Below are 27,294 nucleotides of genomic sequence, written 5' to 3'. Positions count from 1 at the left end.
CTATTTATTCAGAATGTTAGGGTATACAGCAACTGTGAATTTGTTTAAATGAAAAATGCTTTTATACACAAAGGTGCTTTTCTGCCTGGAGTCTTAAATTACTATTAATTAAGCACTATATAATATAATAGATAATTATAGTGTTTTAATGTGGATGCCAGTAGATTTGCTAGTCTTTCTAAATGACTATTGTTGGCTAATAGTCTTCAGGGGATCATTTATATAGCCATTGTGGTTCTAAAAATATCTCTAAATACCAAGGGGACAGCCTTTTTAAAAGCATGGCTATTATAAAATGCACTTTTATTTGAAGTGTGTCATTTTGATTATATCGCTCAATTACTTACATGTGCAGCAAGAAAATACCAGGGCTGACAAAAAAATAAAGCTCCTTATATAGAGAAAAAATTCTGAACAATATGGTATTTATATAAAGAGATATTTGAGTTTGGAGTATAAGGAATCTGTTCTATTCATTAGGATTTTAGATACATGCTGGAGATGTTTTTATGTTGCCTCTTTGTTTTTATTTTAATTAATATTTCTGTGGCAGAGAGACAATTAGGTAACTGCTGTTGAATATTAAATATGGTGGTAGCTTAGGGGAAAATAAGCATTTCTGGGTCAAAGCCCTTAACAATATTATCATATGTGAGCTGATTAATTGAATTGAATGCCAAATGGTTTTGCTACCATCCAACCAGACACTTCATAGTCTCTCAGTTCATTATATAAGACTGTTCTAGAATAGAATGACTGGTTATGTCAAAGATAATGGTGTGCTTTTTAATCTCAGCTACTAATGCAGCAAATCTTGATTAGAGAAGAGTTCTAACCTCATTAAATTAACTAAGTATAAGAATATTCCAAAGATTCTGAAGCCGAATGTCACATTAGGCATTTGAATGTTGAATGGATGAGATTCTCTGTGCTGTCACTCAGAAGTCCCTGGATTGTTGATTCTGATCTGCAAGGTCCACTGAAAACCCTAAAATAGACCCTAAGCTATTCTCTAGTCCTTGTAGCATATATCTAGCATTGAATGCAAAAACGACTTAATTTCTAATCAGATCAGAGAAGCTGAGAATTTTCATCAGCCATATTTAGTACAGAGAAATGTTAGAATTTATGGACATAGCTGTTGAGTAAAGTGATAATTTTCCAAATTGTATTACAAAATATCTTAGGACTCAGACATTATGCCACTGTTTAACTATTTTAAAAAACTGCATAAAGTATCAAATGTATATACCAAAATTTTCTTTAGGGTGATTAGTGATTAATTCATGCTGGCAGTTTAATTAGTTTGGGGCAGATTATTATTATTTTGTTCCTCCATATGTGTACACATTCCACTTAACCTCAAGTAAACTACCTGTGCCCAGGCCCCCTCTGCCTCCTTCAGGAGCAGATATTAGAATAAAACTGCTTTTTTCCCATATATTTGGAATTTTTATAAACAGAGACTCTGATAGAAAACTCCTACCTCTTCCCATACATGTAGGCTATGGCTACGTGTGCTCACTCACATTTAATTTTACAACCAGCCACATTCCCACAGTCTTCTTCTACTGAACTAAAAGTATATGCTCAGCAAGTTCCATTCTTATCTCTTTGAGAGCTTCCTTTTTACCATACAGGAACAAGTTAGACCAGTGACTGTTAACATACTGCAGCTTGATATAGCATTGCAAGTTTAGGTTTAGTTTACATTTCAGATGCCATTTGTCAAATTTATTTTTTTATAAAAGTGTTCTTCATCATAAGTAAACAATGCTATTATTTTTCATAACACCTTTGGCTCATTTGAATTTAGGGTATTTTGCAGTTAGAAAGCAAGCTTTAAATAAATTACTATTTCCAACCACTTACAGGTGTGGATCAGGATGATTCTGATATTCTCCAACCAAACAGAACATAAAGATAAATTAATCCCAACAATGATACAGCACTATACATGTCATTTACATCTCATAGAGGTTTATGTTCATAAACATAGTCTTGCTGTTTCACATTGATCAACTTTTAAATAAATGTTACAGATTATTTTTAAAAATCTGCAATTTTTTGAGTCTTCAACATACAGTTGTAGAGCTCTGTCGTGGACAGTCATTTCTACTTACACATTTAGGGTGGCAGACCTTGGCAGGTATAAATGCTATTGAGTATACAAGCTCATTATTGTTACAATTTATGGCTACTTAAAATAACTAAAAATTTGACATCTTAAGAATGTAAGAGATAGGAAAATTAAAACATAGTAGAATGGATTTTAAATTAAGAAGATTAGACAAGATACAGAGATATTATAGAAAAATCTCTGAATTCTGTATATATTCTTTTCTATCATTTTGGAAATTGCATTAGAGGCCAGGGTTTGTCTGTTTAACAATTCCATATTACATGTAAGCTGGACTTTTCCTCTCAAGGCAGAGAGGCAATCAAATGGAGCATGGTTTTTGTTGGTTGAAGAAGTAGAATAGGAATTTGGAAGGAATATGTTGTGATGCATATTTATACCTGTATTCATTTTTAACTGGACTCAGCTTTTTTTTTTTTAAGATATATTTATTTATGCATACAAGAACTGGGGTACAGGCCAGAGGTGAGGGGGAATGAGAGGATTCACCAGAGACAGAGTGGGGAGCAGAACAGGCAGATTGACTGAATACACTGCTGAGGGGAGCAGCAGGCGGGACAGGAAAGGTCTGCTGCACCATGTGGGTCACCTCCCTGGCTGGCCGGGGTTCGAACTCCTGCTACAAAGGCTGCAGATAGCTTTATAGTGCTGTGCTTAACCTCTTGCACCATGTGGGAGGCCCTGAACTCAGCTTCTTGTCTCACAGCAGCAAGAAAATCTCTCACCATTTACCCAGTGCATTTGTGAAATAAAGGTGAATGGCCTTGGAACCTGATGTATGTCCTCTGAGTTTTATTATCCATTGTTCTTGCCCTAGAGTTGGGTAAATGACTTTAGAAAGCCTCAGCTTGCTAGAACATGCAGACTTTATTCATTGTATGACTAGAGTGTATACCTCAGAAATCTTACAAAATTTATTTTAAGAGTACGGTATTTATGCATTGGTTTTCCATATCCTCTTCATGCACAAATATAAATGATGTTTTGGAGCGGAAAGATGACAAAAGTTGTAGCTTTAGAGAGCCTTATAACCAAAAATACCTCATTGTTTGAGGCATTCTATATAAGGAGTTTTAAATATTTTAACTTTATTTGTAATAAAGTTCTGTTCAACTCCCCCTCCACTCCCACCACCATTTATCCTGTTTCTGTGGAGCATCTGCCCTTCTTACTACCTCTTTGCTGACCTTATGTTTGTTTTGGTGTCTTTGCAGAGACCCTCCTTGATGACTTCTTGCTCACATACACCGTCTTCATGACAACTGATGACTTGTGCCAGGCGCTGCTAAGGCAATATCCTTCATTACCTTCGAAACGCTGCTTCGGCCTCCTCTTAGACTGATGTCTCACATTAGGAATTAAGTGCCTTTCTTAATTTACTCAACCCGAGGCAGAGCATGCATATTTTAAATATTAATGTAATGATATCCAAAGTAAAAGATGAAATGAGACAGAGTAGATGAGGGAACTGGAAATCCAGAGCTGCTGCTTTAGCGTGCCGTGAGTAAATTATACTGTTAATATTATGTTGTGTTTTTTTTTTTTTTAATATTATGTTGTCTTAAAGCCTGTGTCTCAAGAATTTAAGACATCAATGGATAGGTAAACTGGTTTCCTGGGCAAACCCCAGAGTCAGAAGGCTGAGTTAACATATGAAGTGAACTTACAGGACAGCCAGTCACTGATTGCCAGACTGCTTGTGCAGCAAAACGTGTACATATGTGATATCCTATTTCTGGCCAGTGAACCCCAGGGAAATAAGCTATTTCCCCACATGGGAGGTCTAAACTCCTAGAATCAACTCTCATCTTCTCAGAACTTTGTCACGACTTGCTTTCTTAGAATGAAGGATGTTGATAAGAAGGTTAATGACCAGTTAGGGAAGATTTATGATTTTATCCACTAACTAGATGAGATGCAACACAGACACACTGAAAGGCCAATAACGTAAAGCCAACTGACTCGTGCAAAGCCTCCAAGTGGGCTTTGTGCCTTATAGTGTTGAAGAAAGCTGCCTCCGAAGCATTTAATTAACTGTTGACTGTCATGATTTTATTCAACCAAACTGAGAAAAGATTCCACTCTAGCCCTCAGGAAAATGGATTGTTTTTGTTCATTTTAAAAGAATACCTTTAAATTCTAAGTAAGGCATAATAGACTTAAAATCACTCTTAAACATAAAAACCCAAAATGGTGATGGATGACTTTTTAGTTTTTATTCTATTTTATAGAGAAGCAAAGCTTTAGATATTTTGAAACTTTTAAAACCAGTTTATTAAACTCATTTTGAAGCATTATTAATTGGTTTTGAATTTGGAAAATTTCAGTAACAAATTTCTTTCACAGCTTCCAAGTGGGCTGTTAGTTACTAAGAAATTTACCAGTAATTACAAGGTTTTCAGTTTCTTTCTTTAGGAATATTTTTGAAAACTAAGTATGAGCTAATTTCTTCTATATTTCAATGTCAACATAGTTCCTAAAGAATCACCATCCGTTAAATAATATAATTTGTTCTATAGCAAGCTAGATGCCTTTTAACTATTGTTTTAAAATTTGATCCTAATATTATTTGTGATTATCATTTAATAATTCATTACTTTGTAGGACTCCTCTAAAGAATCTCTAAAACTTCACGTGGATATAAATATATTTTGAGTCTTTTACTAAAACATTTTACATGAACAATTAATTCAGATTCTTAGTAGCCCTTTTACTTATTATCAAAACCCATGAAATCTGGAACACTTTAAGCCAGGAATCTTCCTCCATGACTGCATCTATGTATTTTCAGATGCTCCCTTTTATGAAATATTACAAACCACAAACAAGAAGATGGCATTCATATTTAATTTGAGATTTTTAAAAAAGATCTATTTATTTATTTGTTTGTTTGTTTGTTTGTTTGTTTGTTTGTTTGTTTATTTATGCAAGCACTGGGTACATTCAGAAGCACAGGAGGGTGAGAGAATTCACCAGAGCCAGAGCAGGGAGCAGAACAGGCAGAAGGACCAAAGTATACTGCTGAGGGGAGCAGCAGGCGGCAGAGGTCTGCGCGCCATGTGGGACCCTCGCCCAGCAGCTGGGGATCGAACCAGCGCTGCAGAGGCTGCAGGCAGTTTCGCAACCCAGCACTCAACGGCTGCGCCACCGGGGAGGCCCAAATTTGAGATATTTTTATGTACAATCTAAGTGAAGATGTCTTTCATATCCCACTACTATCAATTTCTAAGGAGTGGTACAAATTATTCTTTGTTGTTTTTCCTTTATTGTTTTTGAATGTTATTTATAGATTAGAATCATTTATGTTGTGTTTGGATATCTTAGATGGATATTTTTATTGCAATGTAATTTAATGCCTTTCCACTTTTACCATCATAAACAGCATTATTTAGCTACAGCCCTAGGTTGGCTAATGTTCAGTGCATTACACTGAAGTTATAACTCTTACCTAATGTCCTTCCTCCATTCCCTTCCTCCAGCTAAATGTACAAATCAATACAATCTAGCATGGGCAAAGTGCAAAGGAATGAACATACCCAATACTGAAAACCAGAATAATATAAATGCAAATTTAATTAGTTAATATTTTTCTAAAGTATTCTGTAAGGAAGAGAACAAAATTAAAGCAAATAAATGACAGTAACACAATGGAGAAGACTAGTAGAAGTTTCAGACCCTGAAGTTGCTTTATTCTTCAGGCTCATAATTGTAGAGCATAGTGTTTATGCAGTTTTAATTAAAAGCTCATATACTGACCTACAAGAAAGAAGTTGATAGTATTTCTTAATTTTCCAGATTTATTTCTTTATGTTATTTAAGCCATTATATTCACAAGAAAAATAACAGTTGCATAAGGAGAAATAATATAGGAGAAATCCTTATATTTTCCCTTTGATGTGGAAAAACTTTAACAAATTGTGCATTTGCCTGAATTTATGCACATGTGGAAATCAAAGAAGTCAGATGGCCCCAGTGTATTTTTGCAGTTTGGGAGAGAGTGGCTGAATTACGTTTTAAAATACCTACACAGCCTAATGTAGAATCTACTCCTACTTTACAGTTATATATCAATGATAAAGAATATAGAATCCTGTCCAAACAACCCCAAAGCCTACGTGTATTTGGTATCATAGCATTTCCTTTTCCTATTTAACTTTTAATGTGTCCTAGATACTCAGAAATGATAGTGTTCAGGACAAAACACTAAATCAATTTGGAAAATGCCAAACTTCTGTGTCATTCTTTTGACTTTAAGTACATTGTCTTTGAGGCTGTTATTTTTATTTAATTTTAACAATGAAGTTAACACATGTATACAATGTGTTACTAACAATGTGTTAGTAATTCTCATAAGTATAATAAAATAATTCATGTACTCTAAAATCTCACTAGCTTGAGAAGCCCTGGTTAACTTTCAATGTATATTTTTCCAGGTAATGAAATTATTTATATAAATAAGCATCATTAATATAAATGGGTCATCCTAACATACTCTTTTCTTCTTTCCTACTCAACAATTTATGTTGAATGTTCCATGTCAGTAAGTGTACTGCTAGATCATTACTTTAATGATTACAAAATAGCCCATTAAATGGATATATAATAATTTTGCTAGCTGGACTCAGCAGTTAAAAATATTTAGGTTATTTTTTTATTTCAGTGAAAGTAAAATTCCATTGCCCTTTATACCTACGTTGCATATTTATTCAATCCTCTTTTCCAAGTCAGTTCCTAGGAGTTGGCATTTGAATCATGTCATAAATTATGTTCTGGAAATCTAGAAGTAACTGGCTTTACAGATTATAATTTTCTGAGGATCAAAGGATATCTGATAGAATTCTAGCTTTTATGGAACTAGTGTCCACCTATTTAGTGAGGCCATTTAGTCTCTTGGCACCACCCTTGAAATGAATGGTCCTCCTGGTATGTCTTTGAGGGGGCGACCACCCCAATGCACGTGCAGTTCTCAGCACAGTGAGTGCTGTCACCCAACCTCATCTTCATGGCTGCCCCCAGGTGTGTGTAAATCATTTCCCTGGGTTTACAGTTGCTCTTTTCAATGAAGTTGCTCTTTTACTTTTCTGAACATATTATTTTCTTCCTTCAGACTTAGATTCTTATAGATTATTTGGAAAATATCCTTTAGCATATTTTATGGAAACAAGAATAAGTGGATCTCTTCATTTTTTTTTAAATTTTCAACAATATATATTCTTTCTTAACCATTTGCACCTATTCTGCTAAGAAGTATCAAGGTAAAGAAGAAAACTCAGATGTTCCTTGTCGGAAGCGTAAGGTCTTGCATCTTGTTTCCCAGTGGATTGCTCTATACAAGGACTGGTTACATGAAGATGAGCATTCAAAAATGTTTCTAAAGGTAATTAATGCTCCCAGATAGTCTCTAATGACAGTGACAGCTTTTATTTTGGTTATGTATTTCAAAACTCTCATTTGTACTTGCAGTCATTCATATTTTTTATAATATTCAAGTTGTGAGTCAAAGAATATATAAATTTAGTTTGAGTTCTGAGGACTGATATTTGTACATAGAATTTTATTTTAAAACTCAAACTAATTTAAGATTATTTATAGGTCATGGGAATTTTGATTGCAAATAAAATAATAAGAACGGTAAAATTAAACATACTTTAAAATTTGATACTATTTAATATTTTGAGATTATATGTTTAACCAGTCCTATATATATATATATAATATTTGGATAAAACATTTATTTAAAAATATATATCTTGACTATATATTATGTAACTTTTTCAGGACATGATGTAGTTTGAAGGTTTTGAGCTATTATAACTTATAAAATTGTAACTTAGATTTACATTTGAAGTTAGACAAACTGATGTATTTTTCTAATAATTGTAATAGATTGAAAAGTCTTCTCAACACAGATGATTCTCTGCACATAATTTTTAGATAGTTGAATTCTTTTGGCCATCAAAACCATAATATAGTGCAGGTTAACACAAAGGAGGGATAGAATGTAAATAAAGAAAGGAGGAGTTCTATTTCAGAAAAGGTAATTGTCTCAACAAAGTTTGCCTTTTATGAAGAATACTACTTTGAATTAAAAATTAAAAATGACTTGGTGTCATTTAGACACCAAGTTAAAACCTGATTTAATCAATTCTTTGACTAATGTTATTTTCAAAACAACTGGGTAATTTAATTCAATTGATTTCCCCCCCCATTATAACATGGATATTATCTTTTTAAAAATATAGAACAAGCATGGAAATTTCAGGTAGCCAGGCAGGGATTTCTAAGCCCCTAAAAGATGTAAGGTCCCATGCCAGTTGAGAGGATTAGAAGGTGGCTTGCCACTCAAGATCTCATTGGGTTGACCACCTGCATTGTCCTGGATGCCTCCTAATTTTCCTGGTGGGATAACCTTTATCTGAGTCTTAAGACTAACAAAACAGACATTAAACCAATTCTGCTGCCATTTTTCTTTTTCCTCCAGACCATATACAGGAGTGTACTGGATGATGTATATGAATATCCTATACTTGAAAAAGAACTGAAAGAATTTCAAAAGATACTTGGAATGCACCGACGTCAGTAAGTACTTAATTTTCCTTATTACAGCTAATGCATGAAATAGAAGCAAATATGATAGAATATGAGGGGTGTCTTTATACATATGGTTCATTTTAAAAATTTTGAAGGTAAATATTTGTCTTATGGGAAGCTCATAGCTATCTCTAATGGAATGGGACATAAAATTCTGTAAGTAGCTCCCCACAAGTTAGAGTACATTTTAAAAGCTCAATTTTATGGATTTCTGAGATTTCTTTATCAATTTAGAAAGATTAAAGAAAGCCATTAACTCAATGACTTTTGACATGACCAAGTATTCCCAGTGAATTTATCATTAGTCTTCCAATTACCAATATCTGACATTACTGTGATTTATCCCTAACTCTCCTTACAAATTTTGGTAAATGAAAACATCGAATCATTATGCCTTTTTCAGACATAGCTACAAAGTTAATCTGAAGAGAAAAATTATTGTCTGATTTACAGTGTAGTTTCTACTTAGTAAACATGAAACATCTGTTGTCAGCTTGTTGAAAACTTCTGCTAAGATTTCAGCTGTCACAATGCACTATACAGAGTAAGTGTTAATTCAGGCTTTTCTGATTAGTAAAGGGAGATCCTCTTGTAAATTAAATGTCTGTATAAATTAATTTTAGGATGCAAATAGTCATGTAAGCTTTAGTCCTCAGTCATAAAAATCACATATTTAGAAATTCAGAAATGAAATATAACTTAGGACAACACCACAGTTAAAAATAACTGTGGTACAGATTTATGGTCAACTAACCTTTGACAAAGGAGCAAAGAATATGCAATGGAGCAAAGAAAGTTTGTTCAATAAATGGTGCTGGGAGAACTGGGTCGCTACATGCAAAAGAATGAAGCTTGACAACTACCTCACACCATGCACAAAAACCAACTCAAAATGGATTAAAGAACTAGACATAAGACCTGAAACCATAAAATATATAGAAGGAAATATAGGTGAAACACTACATAACATGTTCCTCAAAGACATCTTTACAGACATATCACCCGAAGCAGTGACAGTGAAGGCAAAGATAAACAGCTGGGCCTACCTCAAATTAAAGAGCTTCTGCACAGCAAAAGAGACAATAAACAAAGAAAAACCCCACTAACTGGGAGAAAATTTTTGCACACAACACTAATGATAAAGGACTGATCACAAAAATTTACAAAGAGCTGATGAGACTCAATGAAAACAAAGAAAATAATCCCATCAAAAAATGGGCAGAAGAGCTAAAAAAAACATCTCCAAAGAAGAAATGCAAATGGCCAACAGGCATATGAAAAAATGTTCAATATCACTTGTAATCAGGGATATGCAAATCAAAACTACAATGAGATACCATCTCATACCAATGAGAAACAATATCATCTTACACCAGTGAGAAACAAATGTTGGCAAGACTGGAAAAAAAGGAACTCTCCTGCACTGCAGGTGGGAGTGCAAACTATGGAAAGCTGTGTGGAGGTTCCTCAGCCTACTAAAGATAGAACTTCCATATGATCCAGCAATTCCACTCCTAGGTATTTACCCAAAGGACACAGAAACATCAATTCCAAAGAGCACCTGCACCCCTGTGTTTATCGCAGCACTATTTACAATAGCTAAGCTATGGAAACAACCCAAATGCCCAAAAATAGATGACTGGATCAAGAAGATGTGGTACTTATACCCCATGGAATATTATTCAGCAATCAAAAAAGATAAACACATGCAGTTTGCAGCAACATGGATGGAGCTAGAAGGGATCATGCTCAGTGAAATAAGTCAGAAAGAAAAAGAAAAATACTGGATGGTCTCACTCATAGCAGGAATCTAGAAAACCTAAATAAGGGACCAGGAAAAAGACTAATTAATACAAAGTAAAAATCAAAATCAACAAGCAACTATAAACCAGAGAAACACTACGGGGGTGCGAGGGGGTTTGATGGAGAGGAAGGATTAGGGTCAAAATAAGGGGGGGGTGCAGTTGTATGGGGAATATAGCCAAAATGAAAATGCATACATTGTGCAAAAATGAAAAATGATGTAAGAATTACATAAAATATTAAAAAATAAATAAAATTAAGAGACTCTTACAAAAGAAAAAAATAACTGTGGTGCATTTGGGTAGTCTTTTATTATAGTCTATGCTATAGCCTAAGAGTAGTCTGAAAATATGAACAAATAAATTTTAAAAAGAAAAGGCAAGAAAATCTTAACATAAAGTACTTCCCCTCATGGAGGTTACTGTACTCTAAGACAGACCTATTACCATGGGTACACTTTAGTTCATTTAATACATTTGCATGCATTAAACACAGTAATGGGACTTAATACATTTGATTTTAAAAACTTATGTAATATAGGAAATAAAGATCAAAATAAGAAAATGATATTAGGATATGATTCTTGTTACTTTGATCTAGGGTTATGAAATATCTCTAGATTCTGGAATAAAATGTGAACCCCAAGTATTTTTCTCTACTTCAGTGTACTAATTGAGGAGAAAGTGTTTGTTTCTGAGAACAAGATTGATATCTTTGACTGTGGTTTTCCTAATGACACGTGAAATTGGCTGCAACGCTGATTCCTTCTGGTGGCCTCAGATGGTACCTGTCAGTGGGTATCTGTGGAGCAAGATGAGAGATGGACCTACAAACTGTCCCTGCTTCTCCTACACATGGAAACATCCTAGAAAAGATGTACCTTGGCTGACTTATGTAGATATCTGAATGATAATAATGCCACTTAAAATTTATCAGTATATGAGAAAATGAAATGAATAAATCCTTGACGTGGGTAGAAAGCAAAACACACCTGTTGAATGGATAGCTTCTTTTCTTCCTGGTTCACCTGAAATTCAGAGCCCAGTGTCAAATGGATTATATATAGTAAACTGATGAATGCTGTTTTATCTTTTAGAAACGTAAAACCTCTGCTCAGAGCAGGAGACTGAAAATTAGTCCTCTGTGACAATAACTGCATTATTCTGGGTTTTGGACAAAGACTGACTTCTTGTCCTTTTCCTTTCAGCACTGTAGATGAATATTCACCACAAAAGAAGGTAAGGCAGACCCTTCCGTGGCTGAAATGGGATAGGGTGATAAATGTGGGGACCTTGTCCTGCCTCACTTAACATTTCTTCATAATTAAAATGAATAATGCCTCAAGCAGCACAGGGCAAGGCCGGGGAACCTGGGGCTGAGGCTTCCCTGCTTCACCACAGCTTCCCTATGCTGGTATGACCTGGTATTCAGCCATGGCCCTTGACTTTATGACATTTTCATGGTGCATTTTGGAGTCTGAGTTTCCCTAATATCCCTAGAGTGATGCAAATTTGAATTTCAAAACATTGATGCAAAAAAAAAAAAAAAAATCCAGGCAAGAATCCTGACTGCAAGAGCTAAGGAAGTCTTATAAGGAAAAAGATGGCACTCTCAATACAACAGAGAAATAAATACGTTTCCTAATCAGTGTGAGAGGGGAAACATAAAATTAGATACCAGGTGTAAGTTTTACAGAAGATATATATCAAGTGGGTAATGGTAATGTATAATACACATACTTCCCTTAAGAAATTCATTGTACTACAACAGAAGTATGAAGCCATTTTAAAGTTGCTTTAAAAGGTTGACATTGGAATGGGGGAAATGATGCTTTTCTCAGAAAAATCTGTACATGTGTGTAATATCGAGAGATTAAAAATCATGTGGATATAATTATAAGGAAATAATTATAAGGGCCTTTTGCCTGCTACTGGCTTTGGCCAAGGTCTGTCATATTGCTCAGACTCTCCACCTCCACATGCACTAATTGAGGCAACTCCCAGTTTATTCCTCTAAGATTGGATGGGTGGATTTCATATTAAAAAAAAAAAAATTGGCTAGCTCTCTTGGAACACATTGTAAACAGCAGTGGTTTTTCAAAGAGCAAGAATACATTCATTCATTGTTCTCTTTCTCCCTTCTCACAGAATAAAGCCCTTTTCCACCAATTCAGTCTTAAGGAGAACTGGCTCCAGCTTAGAGGAACTGTGACTGAAACAGAGGAAAGTGAGTATGGTTCCAAGGAGGGCTTGGGTGGGTGGAGTAGCGATTCATCACGGCCTTTCTCCAACATTAACGCGTCAGCCTGCCTTTAACTATTTCCAGCTGTCACACCCCTCTGACACGCACACTAACATCAAATATGATAGTTGTTTGTTTTTTTTTTTTAACTTGCTTTGAGCATTACAATTTTCTTGGTGATGTAATAGTATTGGAGGACCCGGGACATTTTCACTAGGGAAGGAAGGAAAGGAGACTACAAAAAGCTTTTCTACATTCTGAGGGAGAGGACAGAAGGGCCTGGAAACTACCTCTTTTTTCCTCTTGGCCTTTTCCTCAGCCCCTTGTTTCATCAGACCCTATTACTTATTAGAAAGACCACTAAAGCCAACTACTTGGGGGTTGGTTGAGTTGAGAAGAAAATCCTGTAGAGTAATAAAAGGCAGGGCGGGCTATCAGAAGTCCTCCAAGGCAAGGCTGTGTGGGGCACTGCAACTTCCTGTGTGTCCTCAAATCATGCTTGTTAGTGACAATAAGGCCCATGCCCCATCCTGAAGAGGGCTGCTGTGACAATTCAGGTAAGTACAAGGGGAAACACCTTTTTAGAACCCTGTGGTGCTGACGTGCTTTTCCACGTGAATATTTTATAATGGGACTGGAAATGATTTTTTCCTGTTTGGATGAAGATTGAGTCAACAGCAGAGCCAGGAAACAGAGCAATTAAAATGTTCACACTATTGTGACTTCAAGACTTTCCCTTTTATATGGCTTTTATCCAAGTGCAGAAACTCTAAGTGTGAACATTTAGTATTTGCTCAACTTCTTGAACACTTACACAGCAAAATGTTACATTCTGCTTTTATGTGCCACTTAGTGGATCTCTGGGGTGTCATCTGTAGTCAATAAAAGAGCAAATGAAATTATTTTACTGAACTCCTTAGTTGCTGACCTTCCTTGCCCATTTGTCTTATAGTTTTAATTGCTTAATTTTCCAAGCTGAGTTTCAGAGTTTGACTATATCAAGACCCCTTGTCTCTTTTTCCTTTCATGAGTTTATTAAGCAATATGGACAGTGGGCCTCATATCTAATGGTTATGCACCAGATATTTGCCTTGCTTAAAAGTTCCATTTTTCTAAGGCAAGATGAAAGCTTTCTTGGGCCTCCCCGGTAGCTCAGCGGTTGAGCGCTGGGTTGCGAAGCTGCCCACAGCCTCTGCAGCGCCGGTTCGATCCCCGGCCCTCGGCGAGGGTCCCACATGGTGCGCAGACCTCTCCTGCTGCCCGCTGCTTCCCTCAGCAGTGTATTTTATCAGTCTGCCTGCTCTGCTCCCCGCTATGGCTCTGGTGAATTCTCTCACCCTTCCGCACTTCTGATTGTACCCAGTGCTTGTATAAATAAATAAATAAAAATTTAAAAAAAAAAAGGAGAGAAACCATTTTAAAAAGAAAAAGAAAAAAGCTTTCTTGCCTCTCATAAGTCTGTTGACAACATATAAAACAGCTATTTGTTAGATGCTATGACTTTTGTGACACACCCAACCAAACCAAACCAAATGCGGTCAGTGCCTCCCAGTGGCATATTTACTTTCAGGTTTGTACGTGCAAACTAATAGTTTTTCTTTTGTCTGGTTTGCATTTCTCTGAAAACTTTCCTGGACTTCTTTTTGTAGTGCCATTTAAATTGCATATGAAATTTCTCTAGTTGCTACACTTTTTTTTTGCAATACAAAAGAGAATCTTATCCTGTCTTTTCTGAAAAAGCTAGTGATATAAGAAGCAAATAATGTGCCAATTATCTCCATTGCTATTAAAACAGTTCCTGCTGTCAAATCACAGGAAATTTTTTTTCTAGGACCTGTTCACCCTGAAAATGACAATGTCCTTGTAATAATTATTAACACTTCAGACAATAAAAAGGAAATTAAAAAGAATAAAAATGTGACCTCTGTTTGGAAACTAAACTCACCACCACTTTGATAGGGAAGTCATTCTTAAATGACCAAAAACCGTGGCCAATGACAGATTTTCAGAGAATTCTAATAACTAATAATAATTCTAATATTACTAATTTTATGAGAATTCTTATAACAAATGTGGTATTCTTGATTGGACCATTGTAACTGTCCAGAAATGGTGTGCAATATACTTTAATATACTGCTTAATATACTGCTCTGAGAGATAAGAGTAACCCTTAAAGAAGGGACTCATAAACACGGTTTGTGTTCCAGAGATCTCCCTGTACTGTGTTCAGGTCATCTACAACCTGAACACACACTTGCAGGAGCAGGTCTCTCACTGCAGTACGGGAAGCCATGCACCAGCCAAGCTAGTTCATCAACTTTGTTAAATCTGTATCATCTCGTGTAGTCACACATTTATATGCATATACCCTCAGGCACCCAAGAGCATCCATCACTGTGTAGATCTGACTCTGTACATTTTATACTTAAGAGAACAGCGAGATGGAGGCCTTGATTGGAGAAGTCTACCTTATCGCCACAGTTCTCTTATTTATTAACAATTGTTTTTCCTTGTGCAGTTTTTTGCCACGTGTATATAACAGAGCACTCTTATGTTAGTGTGAAGGCAAAAGTTTCCAGTACAGCCCAAGAGATCCTAAAAGTTGTGGCAGAAAAGATCCAGCATGCAGAAGAGGATCTGGCCCTGGTAGCAGTCACATTCTCTGGAGGTAAATTATTTTCTGTCTTTGAATATTAATCTTTAACTGGGTATTCTCTGAAAGGAGAGAGGTGACATTTTTGCAGAGCAAATGTGTAGCTCAGCCCCTCTGGGTCCACAGCAGGATGACCAAGGTAACAATAAGAAGCCGCCTCCCAAAGGCGTTTCCATGACAACAGTCGGGTACTGCTGATACTGAATTTCCTCCCCAAGAACTGAACAGAGTGAACAGCACACCAGTGTTTTGAAATTTATTATAAAGCTTTTCATATTTTGTACTCTAGATAAGCCTTCTATTTTCATATTTAAATTAACTGGGGAAATTGCTAAAGGATGAAATTACTTGAGGAAGAAAAAAGAAACACAGACTTAAACCAGTCATAGTTGTGATGATTTAATATTAAAGACTACCTACTGAAGGAAATAAAAACTGCAATACCCCAAAAGCTCGTAGGCAGTGTTCCTTCAGGTGGATGTGGGGTGTAACTCCTAGTTATAGCTTTTCCTTCTGTTGGGCTTTATTTATCCTTAGAGAATGGTTTATTGTCTGTTTTGAATAAGATCACACAGATTACAAGCTGACACTATTGATCTCAGTGACCTGAATAGACCCCTTGCTTTTACTGGAGCCTGTCAGATCTCAATGTCCCTGGTCTCCTTTTTAGCTTACAATCTTTATTTAATATCTCATTAACCCTTGGAAAAATACAAAGAAAGTGACTTAGAGTTAGTAGTTGAAAAATAGGCGTATTCTGTGAACTAATAAACCAGAGATGGGGCGGGTGGGGAAGAGGAGCAGATAAAAGGCATTCCCGTTTACCCTTTACTAGCACTGTAGAGTCAAAAGAACAATATCAGAATATACTGGACATTCAAGTATCATGTGACAGAATATTGCTTCTATTACTTTGTTACTAAGAGGCAGGTAAAATAGTCCACAAGCTATTATACCTATAGTCCACAAGCAATTATATATGCAAACAGATACAATCCTCTCCCTAAGTCTAATAAATGAGATCCTCTCCTCCCTCTCCCAGGGCTCAATTAATTGTGCATCCATCAAAACATCATCTAGAAAAAAAGGTAAAAATTTAAGAAACAAGTGGACTACATCAATTTTAGCCAGGAAATAGTTCAATTTTTAATAAAATATTGTAAATAACCCAGATAAGTATCATACATGCATATTATACTTAATTTTAGATAACCAAAAATATTAAATGATGCTGAATTATATCAAGCTTCATCAAGCCATTATTAACCTCTCAAGATGGCACCATCATGGGGATTAATCACTGAGTCTCCACTCAGACAGACGGTGCTAGAGAAGGAAGGACCCTGAGTGAACTATGTAACACAACTGAGATCCATGTCCCTGGAGGCGTCAGCCCAGGGCTGCACGTGAACCTGCAAATTAATGAGTAGCCCTTTTACTACCCAACGTGTAATTGATGGCTGTGAAATACCATTTTTACACTCTATTAGATTCATCAGGGTGGGCAATAGTGTTCTAAAGGGTATTAGACTCATTGTTAATCATCATAGGAATATCATTTTATCTCAGATTATCCCACAGATTTGGAAACATGCCATCACTTTCTATCAATTAGTACTTTTGTTTTTTAAGAACATTTCTCTGCAGCTTAATAACTTCCAAACAATAATGTTTTTATGAAGGAAAAAAAAAGAGCTTAATATATTCCATGCTCTAGTTACATAATTTTTCAATAAATGTTTTAAATGCTACTTCAAAATGAAAAGACATTCACATCTACTGTTATTTCCTGTTTGTAAAAACAAACTTAAAGAAGTTGATAATGTTAAGGGCTTTCTGGATTTTTCTAAAAGGAAGAATATTGTCCAATATAGCTTTCAGTAGGTTTCTAGCTATATTGATCCCAGAGCATGTATGTATATGTAGTAACAACAACTGACCCAGTTATTCAGAGTATAAAATTCTGTCAGTTCTAATCTTTTGTAGTACAGTGACAAACCTGAAAATAAGGAAAATGAAAAATAGCAAATGAAAAATAGCTGTCACATGGTCATGGCATTGTATTCTGTAGCAAGTGTGAAGTGGCTTTCATAAATTCAGATTTAAGGTATACATGGGCACACAGAAGTTTGCAAGAAACTGTAGCTTAACAAAGAGGGAGTAAGTGGAAAAACTTCAGAGCCCAGCTGTATAGGACCAGCTGTATGGGACCATTTACTACACATGTCAACAGCCCGCATGGCAGTACTATTGATCTCTATAATGTCAGGCTATAAAGAATATATTAGATTATCATTTGTCTATTAAGCAAATTTCTAAACTCTATTAAGCAGAAATGTTCAAAACAAAATTTAGCATTTGAACTGATTAAGTTATCTAGAAAAGGTATGTGGGGGTTTGTATTCCCAATCAAGCTGATTAACTCAAGGGCCATGCTTAAGAGAAGCTGATTATGTTACAATGTAATAAACTTGAGTGTCTGCTTTAGGTGATTCCTATATGCTTTTTGTAGTTGGGAGGGAGACATTTTTCTATGAAGAAATCTATTGTGTAATAGAGTTCCAAGTCTGGTAGAAAAAAAAAAAATGGTTGAAGAATAGTTAACAATTTCAATAAGGGAAATAAAATAGAAGAATATAAACACAGCATTACTAGTCATCAAGAAATATAATTTAAGGACATATTTTTGGTTTTAGCAAAATAATGATTAGTGTTGCTCAGTGCACAAGTTTTAGTCCTATTTTTAGGTGTTTGCTGGTTTATTTTCTAAAAAAAAGCAAGAATTGGAAAGCAACTTGGCAGTTTACATCAAAAACTGGGAAATTATTTGTTCCCTTTGACCCAGTAATTCCACTGCTGGAAATCTGTCTTAAGAAAATCATTTATAAGCAGCTAAAGATTTATGCACAAGGATGTTGACTTCAACAATACATACTATGACTTCTCCTATAATAGAACCAATTTATCAAGCCCCTGTTATGTGCCAGAACCTGTGCATATATCTTGTGGTCTAATTTATATGACCAAAAAATTAGAAATCATTAAATGTTCAGTAGAGAAAATTCTAAATGATGGCATAATGGATTATTATGGAACCAATTAAACTTGACATATAAATAATTTTGATAAGTGCTTACAATAAAATCAGAATATAAAACCATATATAGAATAATTACAAATGTATTTTATATGTGTATCCATAACTATGAATATATGTATATAAATAAGAGTTGGGACTGTGTGTTTGTGTGTATATCCAACACACACATTTATATAAATATATCCAAATATTATCAGTATTACTGTCTATAGTGACTTAGAGTGATGAGATTATGGATTTTACTCTCTTTCTTAACCTTTTTTGTGTTTTAACCGATGACTCTTTTTTTTTTTTCTTTTATAGAGGCATGTTTTATTTATTTGTTTGTTCGTTTGTTTCGTTTATACATGCACTGGGTACAGTCAGAAGCGCGGGAGGGTGAGAGAATTCACCAGAGCCAGAGCAGGGAGCAGAGCAGGCAGAAGGACCGAAGTACACTGCTGAGGGGAGCAGCGGGCGGCAGGAGAGGTCTGCGCACCATGTGGGACCCTCCTCTGGTGGCCGGGGAGCAGCCGGGGATCGAACCGGCGCTGCAGAGGCTGCGGGCAGCTTCGCAACCCAGCACTCAACCGCTGTGCCACCGGGGAGGCCCTTAACCGATGACTCTTAACCTTTTTTGTGTTTTAACCGATGACTGAATATTATAAAAAAGCATTACCGGGGCCTCCACATTATGGATAAGGAGCAGTGGTGTCTGTGATCTCACTGCTGTCATTGTATGGAGTATGCAGAATTGAATTAAATCTACTTTATATCTGATTTACTTTTAAGAATTTTTCTTTGGCAAGTTTCACTCTTTGTATGTCATACATACCTACTGCTGTTCCTGTGTTTCCCTTTCTAATTATTCTTTTTTATATATATAAAGAAAAGCATGAGCTTCAGCCAAATGACTTGGCCCTGTCCAAATCTCTTGAAGCATCTGGTCGAATATACGTGTACCGGAAAGACCTGGCTGACACGTTGGTAAGGACCTTTTAACCTTGTACTTGAAACACACACACAAATGTCATACTGAAAGCATATTTTTGAATGGTAGAAAGTACATTAAATTATTCCCTTCTTCTGCTAACAATATACATGTCATAACACTACTTTTGTAAATCAGAGAGAGGCCCAATTTAAGGAATTCTAAACTCTTCATAACTCAGTCCTTCCTTCTTTCTAAGCCTTAAACAAGAGCCTTATGAGAAGAAACTCCCTCTTCCATGGCATCTAAATTCCATTCCTCCTTTGGTGGATCAATGGAGATAAAACAGAGAAATACATCTTACAAGATTTAGGGAGAAGGAAACTTTGTGTCCTTAATTTCCTTCCATTTGGTGAACTGTGAGTGCACCAATCCATTAAAGAAAGGGTGGCTCATCCTCAGCCTTCCCTGTGTAAAAGAGGCTTATAACAATGGGACATGGGATACCACTGAGAGTAAGGATTTGGTGAAGAGTAGAACCCATACTCTAAGTTATTTTTAGTTAAAATATAAGCAAATTTAGGCCTAAGTAGATAACTTACTGTTTTTCATATAAACCTTCGTCTCGTGTCTGGTCCTAGCCTAGCCAGACCAGTCCCTGAAAAACTCTGCTTGCCCTCACCTCTGCATTTGTATGGAATTCATTCAGGCCACCCTTAACTGAGTCCCACCCTATTTCCTGCTTTTGGGATACAGAAACCATTTCTATTTTGACCAAAGATAATCTAGTCTGTGGGAAAGTTGTGCGATGGTCTTATCATTAGTTGTTTTTTTTTTAAGATTTATTTTATTTATACAAGAGCTGGGGTACAGGCCAGAGGTGCAGGAGGGTGAGAGGATTCACCAGAGAGAGCGGGGAGCAGAACAGGCAGATGGACCAAAGGCATTGCTGAGGGGAGTAGCGGGCAAGATAGGAGAGGTCTGCCGCGCCATGTGGGTATCTCCCTGGCCAGCCTGGAATCAAACCCGCGCTGCAGAGGCTGTGGACAGCTAGCTTCACAGTGTGGCGCTCAACCTGCTGTGCCACTGGGGAGGCCCTACTGTTTTGATTTTTTTTAATTAGAAAATTTTTATAAATGCAGAACTTCTAAAATGCAAATAACTTATTTTGACATTTGAAAATAGAGGTTAGCATTTGGAATCTAAGATACTCCTATTTTCCTGCTATGTCACTTTTTTTTGCAAAGTCTTACTCTTTTTGTTGTTGTTAACTATTAAAGGCCAACAACTCAAATGGGAGAATTTATATTTAATTAGAAAATATCAAATGTTTTGAAAAGATACCAAATGATTCTTAATAAATTTAACAGTGACAATAGATTTAAAGTTGTGGTGCCATTTCAAAATTTCATGCCAGATTTTAAGGAAATACTGTTGCCAAACTCATACCTGTTTCTGTAAAGAGAACAACTGATACTTAATCATCCAGCATGCAGTATAAATGAGCTAACCTGTATTTTTCATTTCCTGCTTAAATTATTTTTTACTTTTCATAGCATTTTAATAAAATTTGTAAATGTGTGCCTGGGACAAGACTTGTTAAACATATTTCCTGTAAAAGCCATGTCTGTTTTTATTGAAGTGCACCATGACATTTCTTTTGTTTGTTTTTATACTCATCCTGCTGGCACATTAATTCTTACCAGAAGCCAAAGTGATTTCAGGGCTTTCACTTTCATTATGTTGCCTGTCGGGACGGTGTTTTATAATCAGATTTATGCGTGCGTGTGTGTGTGTGTGTGTGTGTGTGTGTGTGTGTGTGTGTGTAAGGGGGAGGTGGAGGCTAACTCAGTGAAGTGTCATTGATCACATTCTACTGATTCCAAGACTGTTTCTTAAATTGGCTGTAACTCACTGAAGGTGAACAGACCAGGAAAAATATTAAGTGCACTCAAACAAGATTATTTTTCTAATCTGGGCTTCTAGCGCTTTTCTGCAGCCTGCCAATTCAGTGCCAAACATTTGGGAATTACTGAGGATCCTTTTGCTTCTGTCTGTTGGTTTAGAACCCATTTGCAGAAAATGAGGAATCACAGCAAAGGTCGATGAGGATTTTGGGAATGAACACTTGGGATCTTGCTCTGGAATTAATGAATTTTGATTGGAACCTCTTCAATTCAATTCACGAAGTAAGTACGGGTGAAGGGTAAAATATTACTGCTTATGCTTATGATAAAATAAATGTTAACTGAGTTTTTTAAAAAGGATATTTATGTGTATCACTAGGTTTTTAAAAGATCCATCATCTGGTTTTAAATATATTTACTTAGGACATCCTCAAAGATATTTAGGGACTTTAAATATATTGAAAAGACTGACCCAAATCTAGAAAAATCATAATACATGATCATATTTTATTTGCTCCTATAATTGAGTGTGTGTTTACTGTAATATAAATATGCTTTATTTATATATGTATGCATATATATTTATGTATATATGAAGTTTTAGTGGGGTTAATGGAGTCATTTTACATTTGATACTTTTGATACTGATAGTCTTATCCTTTCTATAAAGTTCATGGTAGTTATACAAGAAACATATTCCTGTGTGTACACATACTTGTTCTTTTACTCAAATTTAGAATCTGCTGTAAGACTTCAATACTTTTTTGAAAATATTGAAATATAATTCAAATTTTTATGTCCATCAACTTTTTCTCTTGACAGCTTATAACATTTATAAAATAATAGATATGGGGCAAAATGCTACTGACAATTAATACATTTAGGGCTCACAGGAATCAGTAAATGAAAAATGTAACAGTTCTGAGCCACCATATGTTGCATCTGCTTTGCCATGTAGTGAGATTTTTTCTTATGAAATGTCTTTTCTTTTGAAGAAGGAACTCATGCCCTACTTAGGGACCCTTGAGCTTCACTTTCAATTTGGAATATCCTTTAAATGTCTTCGATCAGTCCATATAATTACTTATCTTATTTGCTTTTTAAATCTGGATGTCACCTTAATCTCATTCTCTTTCTATAATTTGGCAGTACCTGAGTTGTTCACAGAGTTTATCAGACCTGTTCACCCAGACCTGTACCAGCACCACTGGGAACTTACTAGACATGTTAATTTGGGGGCCCACCACAGACATATTGAGTCAGACCCTGGGGGTGGGGCCCAGCAATGTGCCTTCCACATTATCCTGATTCACATTAAATTTTGAGACCCCTGATCTAAGCAATCTACCTGTGAGGATCTAATGTGCAGCTTAATAAGCACTAGTGATAGTATTCATTTTTTACTTGAATTTGCCAATATAACAAACTTGGAATATTTGGATTTGAGTCAGCCTATGATTTAAACTTAGAATGTTTTAGATTTTTGTGAAAGGCATCATCATCACATTCTGAAAAAATTACCTTTGTATAAGGATTCTAAGTGAATGTTCTTTCACCAGTATCTATTAAACTAAATTGCTTTTTAGTACATTGTTATTTGTTATAGTCTCATAACAGGAGGTGGCTACCTGAAGTCTCTCTTTAAAATGGAGTGAGTTTTGTATCAACTTGACTTTGAATGTGCAAATAAACACTGGCATGAATACATTTTCTTTCAGCAAGAGCTGATTTACTTCACCTTCAGCAGACAAGGAAGTGGGGAGCACACAGTGAATCTCAGCCTTCTACTCCAGAGATGCAATGAAGTCCAGCTTTGGGTGGCCACAGAGATTTTGCTGTGCAGCCAGCTGGGCAAGCGAGTACAACTGGTGAAGAAATTCATCAAAATCGCTGCTCAGTAAGTGTCTAGTGCTGACAAGTGCTATTCATCTCATTTCTTTGGGACAGTGTGTTTTAATCACGAGCTGATAAAAGGGTTAGGATGTAATATGAGATAAGTGGCCAAATGATTGAAAAGTCTTTTCTTCAATATGTATTTTTGCATTTGAAGTATTTATTGATATATTTCAAAGCAAATGTCAAAATTCCAGACCAAAGCACCTTGTTCTATGCTAAAAAAAACTAGTAACTAGACAATACAAACATGTCTCATCCCAAACTAAACTAGTGTAGCCGTGGGAACTATAGTACACTAGGAAAATGGGGGAAGTTGGTGTGAGGTTGAGAATCACTGAAAGTCACATGTGTTCTTAAAGCTTGTGGCCCATGTGATGAAGAGCAGATTCTCTGTAATTAGATACTTAAAAATAAATTTAAAAAAGATGATCTATGGTAAAAATTTAAATTTGAGGTTGAACCCCCCAATTTTCATTCTTGTAGGTGATTACAGAGTGGTAAAATTTCTTGTAAGCTGCTGGGTCTCACCTAAGCTCAGCTCAGTTAATCCGCATAGCAAGGTGACTTTGGAGAAAGCCTGTTCTGAACATCTTGGGGATGCCTATCCTTGACACACTATCCTTGAAGACTAGACAAGTATTTTCAGCTGGGAGCGGCTACTTCTACTCAGTAAATTGCTGTTGTTCTTTTAAGACCTAGATCAAATTTTGCTTTTTTCCTGAAACTATCCCTGTCAAATGCAAAGTCTGCTACTTCCCATCCCTTTGCCCCCCACACCATGCATGCCTGATGGCGGACACCCCGAGTAGGGTGTGGGCATGTATAAGTGGGTACACCTGGGCTAAGACTGGGCTTATAATGCGGCGTCACGGGTATGCCAGCAGATGCAGAGAAGAGAGAAGAACCACAAGAGCAGCAGAGACCACCAGAGAACACCTGAGAACCCAGATAGAGTGAAGACTTGCTGGGGGCTGTGAAGACTTGCTGGGGGCTGGGAGGCCTGCCAGCCTCCCAGCGTGCGCCCCCCCCCCCCCCCCGGCACCTCTGCCTGCTGTGCACCTGGTAAATCCCAATAATAAGCCTGCAAAAGCCACCGAGGGCTCGAGGACTCACTCCTCCTCTATCCATTTGCTCGGATCATAGAGATCCTTGCCGGGGACCAGCCTCCGGCAAAATGTCATGTCAGGGGTTCCTGAAAGGATGAGACGGCCTAGGTGACACATTAGGGGCTGAAGGGAAGGGGATTGAGGAGACACTGATACTGGATGGGGTGCAAAAATCTTCTGCCGAGAGACTCAGCAGGTCTTTATTTATTCATTTTTAGTAATCAGAAAAATTACATCATCATGTGCAAAGTAGATACAATTAGTGTATTTTATTCCCATGGACTACTGGCTCCTATGGGTCTCAGCTAGACAGTAGCCTTCAAGGTTAATAGATAAAAAACCAAACCTAACACTAAAACTTATTATTTCAGCTAGACAATTACCTAAGACAGTTGATAGCCGCCAGTACATCCCTATCAGCTAAAGCCTAAGCATCAAAAGACTCTTCTATTCATATGGCCTTCAGCCGGAGACCAGCTGCTACTCAGCTATCAGAACTTTTTCTGCCTAGAAACTTCTTAACACAGTTAACTTCATATAAAAACTTTCCTAAGAAACTTCAAAAAAAAGCAAAAGAAGGACTTACTATAATAGTTGTGCTGGATTGCTTCTCAGGCATGTACAATAAATTGTCTCCCATTGTCAAGTGGGCCAAATTGTTTAATAACTAATTTCTAAACAGATAATTTTCCATGCCATTTATTTGCAGTATACTGATGCATATAATTTATTGCCTAATGTACTTTTTGGGAAATTTTTCTCTTTTTATGACCAAGAACAAAAAATAAAGGGATGTTAGATCTTCAGCCCCACGGTGTGAGGCACAAGGAATCTTCAGCCCTACCGTGTGAGGCCCTTTAGCTTAGCTGCTTGCCAGTGTCTTATCTGGCTGGGGCATCAAGGCCCCCTGCAGCAGATCCTGCTCTGTGTCCTCCTACCCTTACAGGCTCCCTCACTGGGATCTGCTATCCTCTGAGGACAGGGATGTTTCTAATCAATCATTGTTTCTTGGATGCCTGGCACAGAACTTGGTAAATGGCAGTTATGTTGGTTGAGTGACATTTTACTAACTTGCTGGAAGCAGCTCTTAAAATACCAGATTTGTATTCCTTAGCCTGCTTTTGGCACAGCTTCCCAACAGAAGCAAGCAGCATGAATTAAAGTCCTTCCCACTTGCTTCTTCCTGCCAGTCTTCCCATTTATTTCATCTCTGTCTTCCAAAGTAGCTTTCATTTCGGTTTTTGAGTACATGTCAGTGTAATATATTCAGAAAATATGTATGTTCACTCAGGTGAAGGTCCTTGCAAGGTACACTGGGGAAGTGCCTTCACTGAGCCTGCACCAAATCCCTGCTGTCGAGGAGTTTATATTCTGCTGGGGGGAGGAAGCACTATAGCCCTCCAGAAACAGTGCCCTATCATGAGATGAAATTCTGTCAGGAGCTTTAGAAGCAGGAAAGCTTGCATGTTAAGGATGTGGGAAAGGAGAGTTGGGGGCGGGGAATGTGAAAGGAGAAGCGTTTGAGTTCTGGATAGAGTCTGATGGGTAAAAATTCAAAAGTGCATTCTTGATGGAGATCAAACCCATTGGAGGCACAGAACATGTGCTCAGGGAAAGGGGCCTTATACAGTGTGGCCAGTGTGGGGTATTTGTGAGGAAGCTGTGGGAGATGGATATGCAAAGGTAGCTGGGACCATATTATAAAGAATGTTGAATTTCGGATTGAAGAGCTTGGGCCAGAAGGCAGTAGGGAATGCATTGAATATTTTTGTTCAGAAGACCAGTAAGATCAGACTTGTCCCTCAGGAAGGTTGATCTAAATGTAACTCATCGGGGCCTCCCCGGTGGCGCAGCGGTTGAGTGCTGGGTTGCGAAACTGCCCGGCCTCTGTGGAGCCGGTTCGATCCCCGGCTGCTCCCCGGCCACCGGAGGAGGGTCCCACATAGCGTGCAGACATCTCCTGCCGCCCGCTGCTCCCCTCAGCAGTGTACTTCGGTCCTTCTGCCTGTTCTGCTCCCAGCTCTGGCTCTGGTGAATTCTCTCACCCTCCCGCACTTCTGACTGTACCCAGTGCATGTATAAACAAAACAAACAAACAAACAAATAAATAAAACATGCCTCTATTAAAAAAAAATTCTTAAATGTAACTCATCGACTGAACTGTAGGTGAGGAAACCCAGAAGCAGGGTGTTTTGTTCACTAAGGCAAGAGATGAGTTGGCATTTGGTGGGATTGAGGAAGGAAGGGAGCTAGATAACAGATATGCTTAAATCTTGGACTCTATGGGGAAGGCTCTTTTTTTTTTTTTAGTGTATTTCACAAGAACCTGTGAAATTCTTAGAAGTGAGGCTCTTTTGGATCAAAATTTTCTTATAAATCCGGTTATTTAAAGAAGTGGACATTAATATCCTGAGGAGTAAAATGACACACCACATGGCTCAGTTCCTAGTATAAGATTCTGTCTATCCTCAGGGACATGAAATATATTCACATCTTCTCCACATAGCCCCGTACTCTTGAATTATTTACTATACTGGTCTCTACCCCTAGATCCTGGAGTAGAAAACCAAAAGAAACATAGAGTTAAATTCCTTATAATCACACTAGTAGGAATAACCAAGGGAAAAAAGTAATTTCCATGATCATTGAGTGTATTCCCAGCCTAAGGCATCCTATTTGCATATTCATGTTTCCTTTCCGCCTCACCATCCCCTCCCCCACCTCTGTGGTTTGAGTGGGTTTTATTTTCTCACATAGACAAAGGACTGTTTGCTAAACCAGAATGTTTAGTATCAGACGTCTGTTCTTATCATGGAATGAATGAACCTGGATAACAGGATTCCAGACCAGAATGATATCCCATTTATATACTGTATCAATTTATCTTCTAGAGAAATAATGTCTATATTAGTTTCTTTTTGCTTTTTATAGGTTCAGATGTTAGTT

At 36.9% G+C, this 27,294-nt stretch overlaps 1 protein-coding gene across 1 annotated transcript in view; it reads left to right on the top strand.

Moving 5' to 3' along the window:
* The window catches only part of RAPGEF5 (Rap guanine nucleotide exchange factor 5), a gene marked incomplete at both ends in the record, with an annotated part of 218,864 nt that overhangs the window by 171,438 nt on the left and 20,132 nt on the right, over positions 1–27,294 (top strand). Inside the window, 9 exons of the mRNA XM_084230165.1 lie at positions 3,355–3,433; positions 7,373–7,517; positions 8,622–8,719; positions 11,742–11,772; positions 12,682–12,760; positions 15,295–15,444; positions 19,398–19,495; positions 21,506–21,628; positions 23,065–23,243. Coding sequence (XP_084086291.1) covers positions 3,355–3,433; positions 7,373–7,517; positions 8,622–8,719; positions 11,742–11,772; positions 12,682–12,760; positions 15,295–15,444; positions 19,398–19,495; positions 21,506–21,628; positions 23,065–23,243 — 982 coding nt within the window. The remainder of the gene's footprint in view (positions 1–3,354; positions 3,434–7,372; positions 7,518–8,621; positions 8,720–11,741; positions 11,773–12,681; positions 12,761–15,294; positions 15,445–19,397; positions 19,496–21,505; positions 21,629–23,064; positions 23,244–27,294) is intronic.

This window comes from Talpa europaea (genome assembly GCF_964194135.1).
Source record: "Talpa europaea genome assembly, chromosome: 3".
Lineage (NCBI taxonomy): Eukaryota > Metazoa > Chordata > Mammalia > Eulipotyphla > Talpidae > Talpa > Talpa europaea.
This window is presented reverse-complemented; position numbering and strand designations above follow the sequence as displayed.